At 33.0% G+C, this 11335-nt stretch overlaps 1 protein-coding gene and 1 non-coding gene across 22 annotated transcripts in view; one reads left to right on the plus strand and one right to left on the minus strand.

The window, feature by feature from the left end:
* LOC115209071 (rho guanine nucleotide exchange factor 7) overlaps positions 1–11335 on the minus strand; it is a 339379-nt gene that overhangs the window by 72910 nt on the left and 255134 nt on the right. The window contains exon 20 of one of the 21 annotated variants that reach the window (XM_036501562.1): positions 10939–11224. The exons of the other annotated variants lie outside the window; for them this stretch is intronic. Within the exon in view, the coding sequence (XP_036357455.1) occupies positions 11043–11224 (182 nt within the window). The 3' untranslated portion in view covers positions 10939–11042. Of the gene's footprint in view, positions 1–10938; positions 11225–11335 lie in introns of those variants that run through there. 21 annotated transcript variants of the gene reach the window in all.
* Trnat-ugu lies at positions 8331–8403 on the plus strand. Its single transcript has one exon. It is a non-coding gene; the product is annotated as a tRNA-Thr (tRNA).

Here is an 11335-nt window from a genome sequence, read left to right on the forward strand (position 1 = left end):
ATGTAATATATATGCACGCACACATATATTCTACATATTTTATGTTATATACAGTACATATACAGTATACATTACATATACTTAAAAGCTTATATAGTAGTGCATGGTTTAACACTTAGGGTGTTGGACTCATGACTGTAAGATTATGGTTCTGATTCCTAGACCAGGCAACGTATTGTATTCTTGAGCAAAACACTACATGTAGTTTTTAGCCCACCCAGCTGGCAAAAATGAGTATTCCTGTGATGAGCCAGCATTCTGTTCAGCGGGAGAGTATACTGACCAGAGAATCAAGGAAACTGACCCTATGAATCTACCATGACTCAAGGAGTTTTATCTTTTTTAAAGCTCATATGTATATGTGTGTGTGTTTGCACGCGCATGCACACAAATGTGTGTATAAAATCATCATCACTATTTTAATATCCATTCTGCCATGCTCCTATGGATCGTAGGGAAATTACTGAGAGATTTTTTACTGTCAGATGTCCTGCCCCTCACAGCACACCACACTTCTCTCCGTGAACAATAATATTTTTTAATGATCAGATATGCTTTCATAGAAGATTCGAAATGAAAGGAATCATTTATATGATGGTAGTACTTGCTTTGAAGTCAAGGAAATGCAAGCAGATACACATATCCATGCATAATGGCTTGTGTAAGTTTCTATTGATCAAATCCATTCCCAAGGATTTGGTTGGCTCAGAATTATGGTAGAAGACACTTACCAAAAACCCCAGAGCAATGCCTGTACATATAATATTCTAAAAATGCGTGTGCACGTGTGCGTGCGCATGCACACACACTAGATTTCTTTCAGTTTTCATCTACCAATTCCACTCAGCAGGCTAGTCAGCCGAAGGCTACAGCAGAAGACACTTGTCCATGGTGCCACGCAGTGGGGACTGAACCTGGAACCATATGTTGAGAAGCAAACTTCTTACTACACAGCTAGGCCTGTGCCTTTTGTGTGTGTGTGTGTGTGTGTACATACATATATGCACACACACACAAACAATGGCTCATTTAAGTTTCTGTCTATCTGGGAATCGAAACCGCGATCCTACGACCGCGAGTCCGCTGCCCTAACCACTGGGCCATTGCGCCTCCACACACACACAGACACACACACATATATATATATAACATAACACTACATACAAATATGACATATTATTCAAGTATATTATATACATTATACATAACTCTTGCATCCATCCATATGTATGTATCACTAGAAGTCAGTAATGACTACAAGAACAGTATATTCTTATGCTTAAATGTGACCATTGAAATTATGACAATGGAAAGATTCTAGAAAATCAAACACTCTGACACCTTATAATAGACACATGTAGCATGTCTGTCTGAAATGACAGACCTACACATTCCTAACTACAACCAAATGCATTGTCTTCTTCTATCCATGTTGAAAGGCAACTAATAGATAGAAAAGAAAATAGCTATTCCTCAATGCTGGCAGGATTCAATTTATTGAATAATTGAGTTAAAGAAAATGAAAATTCCAACATTTGGACAACATAGAACGTTATTTCAAGAATTATAATAAAAAAAGAGAGAAATTGCAACTATGTAAATTTAAAAAAAAAAAAATCAACTCCAGCAGAATTCTAATTAGATTCCTGTGAAATGAAGCTAGCCAGAGTCAAAAAGCTAGCAAGCTGGCTGGGGATCTGCACAGAATTCTCATTAAACATGTTTGATTTGTGCTGGTTCAATTCTTTTAGCCATAAACAGGCACCAAGAGGAAGCCACAATTTTACTGCTGAAAATGATATTTCATCATCTAATGCAGCTGAAGTTATGACTGATTCCAGTAGTATTATCATTTTGTGGAGTAGTACCCAAGAAAGATGATATAGTTTACTTGTACCTCTTCATTTCCCAATATCTCCCCACCACACATTTTGATATCATATACAAATCTCTTATACCCCTTCCATTATCAACTTGCCACTTATCTATCTACGTAATCTACCTCTTTTTATTATACTTTCTCTCTCTTCCACTACTCTCAGAAAATCACTGCTTTTTCCTCCCAGTATAAAAGAGGCAGGAAATTCAACTAAAATAACACTGACATGCCATTGAATGTAATATCGGAGACCCACTTCGGTCACGACACAGACCATGGGATTGCACCTAGAAAGTTACCCTCCTAGACACAAGTCCGGGCGAGGCTGTTAATGGAAGACCAGCAGTCGCCCATGCATACCACCTCCCCTCTCCACGCCACCAGTGTTATCCAAGGGAAAGGCAACGGTCAATACAGCTTGGCACCTGTGACGTCGCAACTCATTTCTACAGCTGAGTGAACTGGAGCAACGTGAAATAAAGTGTCTTGCTCACGAACACAACACGCAGCCCGGTCCGGGATTCGAGCTCACAACCTCACGATCGTAAGCTCGACGCTCTAACCACTGAGCTATGTGCCTTCACAATGTAATATATATATATATGTAGAGTAGATGAAACCATGGCAACTGAAGAAGGGGTTTTTTCTTTGTGTTAATTGTCCTGTACTGTATTTTTTTGTTGTCAAAAAAAATGTCCAGTTCCTTGGGTTTGAGTCTATGTTTTTGTTTCTCATTGTGTTGACGTTTTTTTGGTGTCCTGTACTCATATATGCGTGTATATATACATGTAGAGGTTGGTACGTACATATATGTATATATATATGCATATGTTTTATTTATTAATATATATATATATATATATATATATATATATATATAAAGATTCCATTGAATTAGGTACTTAAATTGAGGCACCAAACCAGTTTAGTATAGTCAGCACAGCTCAAAGTTAGATGAACAAAATGAAATGGCTGTAATGCATTGATACCTGGACATCCTTGTTACTTATTTGCATTATATATATATATATATAAGATTACCAGTTGTAATAGTATTGTAACAACATCAGAAATTCATTTTGAAGTTACGGGTATATTCAGCCAGTCATCTACATTACATTCATCTTTACTTTTAAACCTGTTTCTTTTTACCCTCTTATCCATCTATGCAATATAGTATAGTCCCTCACTATAAAATAACTGTAACCCAATATAATGCTTGAAATCAAATCTATTGCTAGCAAATAATCAACAGGAACAATTAAATAATTGGAATGGCTTATTCTGCAATAAAATACTCGATGCAATAAAAACACAAAACACTGAATTTACAAATCTTTTCAACCCAAAACAGGATGGAAACAAAATCCAAGAGAAAAAAGAAAAGAGAAATGTATGTCAATAAAATGAATTGTTAAAGACACAAGAGAACACACTCGTTTGGTTACAATATCTAATGAAAGGAAATGCTAAATTGTTTAGCAACGGACAATTTTAGGTAAAAGAATTGATACAAAAGAAATCCGAGAAGTAGTTTACCGGGAGATGTTTGTAAGAAAATATGATGGCAGTGAAAACACACAGAGGAAAAAAGAAGAAAAAAAGGCCAACTGTGAATTAAAAAAATGTTCTAGTTCTCCAAAAGTATTTGTAGAAAAAGAATGTTTTAACATATTGGTAAGTAGTTTTAATGTGTAATATCTGGCAGTTCATACAAGTGAAGTACATTTTATGTAGGTATGTATGATATATATATATATATATATTATATATATATATATATATATATATATATACATATACAAATCTGGTTGGAAGAAAGAGTTTTGGCTTACACAAAAAACAAATGAAGAATCTTACAATGGACACCTAATACAATTAACATTATAAAATGATAATTTCTTTAATGCTACTTATTACTATGACTAATGTTGTTATTCTTTTTATTTCTTCTCCCAACTACGTAACTCATTATTTCATTGTAATATAATTACTATAATATATATATATATATATAGGCGCAGGAGTGGCTGTGTGGTAAGTAGCTTGCTAACCAACCACACGGTTCTGGGTTCAGTCCCACTGCGTGACACCTTCGGCAAGTATCTTCTACTATAGCCTCGGGCCGACCAAAGCCTTGTGAGTGGATTTGGTAGACGGAAACTGAAAGAAGCCCGTCGTATATATGTGTGTGTATATATATATATATATATATGTATGTGTATGTTTGTGTGTCTGTGTTTGTCCCCCTAGCATTGCTTGACAACCGATGCTGGTGTGTTTATGTCCCCGTTACTTAGCGGTTTGGCAAAAGAGACCGATAGAATAAGTACTGGGCTTACAAAAGAATAAGTCCCGGGGTCGAGCTGCTCGATTAAAGGCGGTGCTCCAGCATGGCCGCAGTCAAATGACTGAAACAAGTAAAAGAGTAAAGAGTATATATATATAGATAGATAGATAGATAGATAGATAGATAGATAGATAGATAGATAGATAGATAGATAGATAGATATGATAATTCCCTGGTTGCCAAAGAAACAGAGTAAGAATATATATATATATATAAATGAACACAAAATTATGGAGTGTGAAATCTCTGTAGTACAACATCAGATTAATGTAATTTGCCTTCTGAATAGGAAAATGAACCTGTCAGCCAGACTTCTTTTTTTTTTTTTTTCTCTGCTATTTCTAAGAGGAAAAGTTTGCTGTCATCAACATTCATATGCATTTGTTCAACAAAGCATTTTCCAATAGCATAAGCAATGTATTGAAAAGTGAATGAAAAGAAGTATTAGAAAGTGACAGTTGTTGAATTATGGAACCTTCATTTCTTTCAATCATTCAGATGTTAAGTAAATATTTTTGCAAATGCAGTTTCAATAGGATACTTATTTAATAATTCAGTCAATCTAGCTTTGGACAGCAAATCAATACACTGATTGATCATCAGTTGTAGAAAACTACACTCCAGTGGAATGTTAAGTTGATAAAAGGTTACACAAGTCAGTCTCATAGCATACTGGAATCTTTCTTGTAACCTTGGATATGACAATTCAGCTTTTTCCAATTTATGTAAGGGAGATTGAATGAGTATCAGGCTTCCGAGGAAAGTTACCTGTGATAAACCAGAGTCCTAAAAGAAACAGGAGGTCGTTTGCAATTATTCACTTACTGCAATTAAACACCTGCACTATGTCCACACATTTATACTTCTGGTTCTCAAAAAGAGTTGCTGATTTCATGTATACAGAAAAAATTATCATTAACTCAAATGATAAATAAATAAAAGTGAAGGGAAGAGACTACATTTTCAAAGGAAAATTGCAAATATGAATTAAATTAAAGTATATAAAATTCATTACAGATGTCAAACAAATTTGCCCTTTAACTTCATAAAAAGTTACTAACATATTTTTGTAAGATAAGTCTTCAATAACCAGAGGAATATTTCTAAAAGTAGAAATATGCAATAAGTTATAAATGTACATTATTTACAATGGATGGATAGGTGTCTTCATCTTGCTTCTTGTTTATCACAACATTTCAGCTGATGTACTCTCCAGCCTTCATCAGGTGTTCTGGTGGAATTTTGAACCCAATCCTTTATTTGACTAATAGGGTATTCATTCCTAAGGTATGCTGCTGCTGTTATTTTTCTGTTGATATTATTTTTCAATTCCCTGCCTGGGATTGAACTTACAATCTGAGGGTTAGTAGCCCTCACTCTTATCGACTATGCTATATGCTTGTGGGCAATTATAGAGTAACTTTTAGGACTTATAAACCTATTATTTTATCCTTTCTTAATACTGGTTCCCATATCACATTCATATCTGCACTGGGTCTGCTTGGTTATTGTGTCCTAGCATATGTGCAGCCTGTTTTAATTTTCCTAAACAGACCTAGTGCAGATATGAATGTAATACTAGGTTTATAAGCCCTAAAATTCACTCTATAATTGCCCACAAGCATATAGCATAGTGGATAAGAGCATGGACTACTAACCCTCGAATACTAAGTTCAATCCCAGGCAGGAACTTGAAAAAATAATATCAACAGAAAAATAACATCAGCATCATTCCTTAGGGATCAAAACAGTGTACCCCATTAGTCAAATAATGAGTTGGTTTTGAAATTCTACGAGAACACCTGATGAAGGTTGGAGAGTACATCAGACAAAACGTTGTGATAACAAAATGAGGACACCTATATGCCCATTGTAAATAATGTACAGAATTCCTCATCTGTAAGTTATAAATTGACATAGGTTAGAACCTTCTACATTGATAAAAAATTTCAAATTTCTTAACTATGCCAGAAATGCATATTATCAAGAAACCAGCAAGCAATAATTTAAATGACTAATTTATAAGTAAATATATAAATGCAGTATGGCAATACTTTAACTACTGTACAAATGTAACTGATCTGTAACAATAGATGGCTATAGTTCAGAACTATACAAGTACAAATAGTAATGCTGATCCAGTGATAAAGGCAGCATTCTCAGTAGACGAACGAGGGTCCTTTTGATACCAACCCACCTGAGACCACCTCAGGTTCTATAACATAATCTTGCTGTTTTATAGTAGTCCAAATAATAATCTTTCATCAAAATTTTATGCTAACTTGTTCTAGTCCCCAGCTTAATAATGATAATGTTATTTTAGTAAATACTTCGTTATTTTAAAACCTAATTGAAACAAAGATAGTATATTTCTGAAATCAGCTATTTTTAAAAATATCTTTTCATCTTTTATACAGATATTAATCATACAAATGGAGATATCAAAATATTTATTAATAATCAAATCAATATACACTAAAGATAACTGAACAGAATGGGTGGGTAGGTGGGTATGTGTGTGTGTGTGCTTGTGTGTGTGTGTGCACATGTGCATGCATGGATGCATGCATGGATGCATGCATGCATGCAACTGTATTGAGTAGATTTTAGTCTAAGCCAAGAGAAAGAACAGAAATGACAGAACCATTTACTCCTATGAGACAAATCTTGTAGATCTTAGAAGGGCAGGTTAGAATCTAAAGACAATTCCTTCCACTCTTCACTACAGACTCAGCACTTCATTGGAAAGTAGTACACAAATGGAGATGTTGCAAACATCAATTCTTAGGTTTAATTTAGAGATAATCTTGTCTGTACAATTTGAAAGCTATTTAGAACATCTAGAGCACAAAGTTGGCTTTCAAACTTCAAAAATTGTTAATAGCATATCAGAGTAGCTAATGACATTTTGGAATGGAATATACTGAAAGTCAAAAAATATTGTTTGAAACTGTGGGGAGAAAGAGTTATTAACCCTTTCGTTACTGTATTTATTTTGAGATGCTCTGTGTTTCTTTCAATTACTTTAAATATAACAAAGAATTTAGTAAAATAACTTAGTTATCATTCAGCTAGTGTTAGGAACATAAATTGTGACTAAGGTTTGGTGGAAGATTTATATTATTTGAAAACAAGACATTTGTACTCAGAGCCAGAGCCGGTTTCAGCCGGGTTAGTAATGAAAGGGTTAAATAGTATCAGCCAGTTAAGTATAAGCCTGAGATCAAAAAACAAATAAATATAGTACCACTAAGAAACTTATTTATCTATCATCATTATCATTATTATTACTACAACTACTACTACTATTACCTTTAACATTAACAATTGTTCATGAAGCTTGAGGAAAGATAGATTAAAGAATATTAGTAGTACTTGATTTTTTTTTTTTTTTGTAGGTGCAAGACCACATATTTATAAAGAGAAGAGGAACAGCCTTGCTTCATGCTATTACCATTCCCAGAGACAACTGTAGTGTAACTGAATAAAAGTTGTAAGTCATTCATTAATCAAATAATATAAATGTTGATGAATATCAAATAATATGGTACAGTAAGATAAGAAACATATAACAGCTAAATTTGACTGTTTAGGCATTGAGTACTAATAAAAATTAAAAGCTCAGAAAAATTACTAAAACCAACACTAGAGAAAGAGTGAGTTTTCTATCTGACACTGTTACTTAAAAAGTATACTTATCACTTTAGCATTATTCACAATGTTTCACAAACATGATACAAAGAATAGGCAGATCTTGGCCATCGTTTAATTGGGACAGAATGGAAGGGCACCTGTTGCAAAAGGTGCAATAATGGTTATTTGAGCACCACAATTTTCACTGACGTAACCCGAAGGTATTTGGTGATAAGCTATAAATTTTTCAAGTACCTTTTTTGTGTGTTTGTATAAATGCTTTAAGATGCATGTATATGCCAATTTTCTCAATGACAGATATGGTATGTATCTTTAGTTATCCTAAAGTCAGAATATTCCTAAATTTACAAGACTCAAAACACATCAAACATGGAAGAAATATTGCCTCCAGCCCCATGCAATAAAAACAACAAAATGAAAAAAGAAAGATCTTTATACTACATAGTTGCCTCCATAGCTCAGTGGTTAGAGCACTGGTCTTGTAAACCAGGAGTCGTGAGTTCGATCCTCACTGGGGGCTTCTGTTACACATTTTTTTCAGCTGTGGTGCCCCAGCATGGCCGCGGCCTTCGGACTAAAAGATTTTTAAGGATTTAAGGATTTACATGATCCCAAATATAATGAAAAGCTGTATGTTCTTTAAATTAAAGAAAAAGGTATATCTAACCAAGAGGAAAGGTTTAATAAATACCACCAGATAATGGAATAAAAAATGTGCCCACATTGTAAAGTAACTTAAATATGTAACCATAGAAAGAAAATATAAACCAGTTACTGGATTAAATTCAAAATAAATGAGGGCACATTATCAATATCATTTCCATGATGCAAATTCACTTTTTATTATTAACACATGCACACTCCCTATTACATGTGTATATATATATACACATATATATTCACACACACAATATACATACACACATACACTTATCTGGCAGGCAGCTTGAAGTTAATGGAAAATCAGTCAGCTTTACCTTACGTGGATGCATGTAATGCAACAAAGAATAGCTAAAACTTAAATATTACTAATACAAAATAAAGTATATATATATATATATATATACAAAATTTGTTCTGCAAGCTTTTTCAGAAAATAACTTTTTAAATTTCTCTGTACAGTTGATGGGTGGTTTTACAAGAAATATGTTACATGTGTATGCTCTAATATATGTGAGTGTATATTGTGCTCGGTTTGCTAAATGATATTAAAAGATTGTATTATCATCAGAAAGTCTCCCTAAATAATAAAGTAGAAACAGATAAGCTATAATCTAAAATTTGAAAGTTTGCCAAAAACCGTCTTACATTTGAAATCTTCAAAGAGTAAGAATACATATCTATAATTCAAGGCCATCCCAATAATTAAAACTAATTCTCCTCCATGGCAAAAGTTAAGTTTTATTAAGTTTTAAAAAATTTTTGAAACAGCTAAATGGCAGGAATATATTATTATCCTCATAAAAAAAAAAACATTAAAAAATATCATAGAATGAAAATATTAAAATTTTGATTCCATCCGAAAAAATGCATATAGCATTTTACTTTCTACATAAATTATCAAAACTTTCAATATGTTTTTCTTATAGGTCATATCAATAGAAAAATTCTGCTCTGCTTATGATTCAATTCATGAAAATACTTATTAAACTGGAAATTTTGAAGTAGTTCTAGTGCTGGTATTAAAGTAAAATTTTAATGAAAATGGACATTTGCCCACATTATGGTTAAACTGAAGAAATGTAATGAGTGTGTTGTATCATGTGTAAGCTGTGATGTATCATGAATGGAATGTTTATTATATGTGTATGTGTAATAAAATACCTTTGATGTACAGACAAGGTAAGGGTTTATTTATATTATCATTTTTTTTTTTTTTCACAAATGAACAGAAATATAATGAAATTGTCTCAAAACAAGTTCTCTTGTATTTACCAATCATAGTTAACATAGAAAAATGACATGAAATTTGGGTGAGTAGTAAGCACTTGTTCCAAATTTTTTTTTTAAATTGATCTTGAAATTAATTGGGTTTGTAATGAGCAATCATCTATTAATTTGATTGAAAGCTCAATGTTTTATCATGCAACTTTACAACAACCAAAGAAAAATATGAAATCAAATCGTAGCCTTTCTGCTTTCAAAGATACGAATGTTGTGAGGTAAATGAGATATGAGAGGCAGTATCATATAAAACTGAAGATGGTGACTGAACAAGACTAGTGAGAGAATTTGTTACAAGTTTTAAGTAAAAACTGATATACATCAAACATGTTAAGATTCTATTTCTAGAAATCTGATATAACTGACAGATTTGTTTTCTTTACAGGATTGTAATTCAATTATGCTACAACTCAATTATAAGTTAGGTAATGTAAGAAATAGATTTTTAAAAAATTAAAGTTTTCTGGCAAGAAAAGTAAGAGAAAAATTAATGGCTTTATTTAGTTTGCTGCAAACTGACGGTAATTCTTCTTGGCTTGTATCAAGAGACAAGATACAGCCAATATCAGAGACCAGATAACAAGGTAGCAGCTATCTATTAACAAATAACTGTGATAATAACCATATTTTTATTATAAAGGCTCCTTCCTTATTCTACCCCAAGTCAGCTTCACTTTTTACTAACTTATTTTAGTATTCATAAAAAGAAAATACTAATAAATCTGTTAGGAAAATACAAATATTAGACAAAACATATAAACACAGTGCATGTATATATGTATAGGTGTGTGTATGTATGTACACAGATGTAAAATTTTATGTACAATTTAAAAAAATATAGATGAAAAATAAAGAAAATAACACAATTAAAAAATAACATTGATAAAAACAAAAAAAATAACAAACTACAAAATGTGTTTTCTTTTTACAGATACATTTTTTTTTTCTTAAAGGCAAATTACTTTTCTTTGGAGCTTTGCTTAATGTCAACCAACAACTTTATTATTAGTTTCAGGCATCAGCCTGCTATGGTTGTTGGAACAAAAAAAAAAAAAAAGTCTCAAAATAATCTACAGCCATATTGTGTTCATTCAGTTATTTTCCATTCCTGAACAGATGTTAAACTTGGAAAGGTGGTAGGTATCAAGCTGGTGACTTTAATATTACAACTATTAAGGTTTGAGAAAGATGTCAGTCAACGTGTGGGGTGTAGGTTCATAACCGTTTGATAGTCCGTGCTAAACCTTTGGCAAGTGGGAAACTGGCACAGCAGAATCCCCTCATCATACGCCCCTGCACAACATGGTACTCCTCATTGTCAGGTGAGATCAGTTGATCGCCATTTGCGGAACTATCCACGTTAGCATTGTCCTTAAGCCGCAGCTTGGCTAAGTCCACTGTACAGCAAAGTCCCGGAAAAGCAGCATTAATAAAAGAGCAGGCGATGATGAGGCAAGTGGGAAGAAATACAGAAATAGACAATGGTGACAAGGTAACTGATGACATAA

This window comes from Octopus sinensis, linkage group LG3, assembly GCF_006345805.1.
Source record: "Octopus sinensis linkage group LG3, ASM634580v1, whole genome shotgun sequence".
NCBI classification, from domain to species: Eukaryota; Metazoa; Mollusca; class Cephalopoda; order Octopoda; family Octopodidae; genus Octopus; species Octopus sinensis.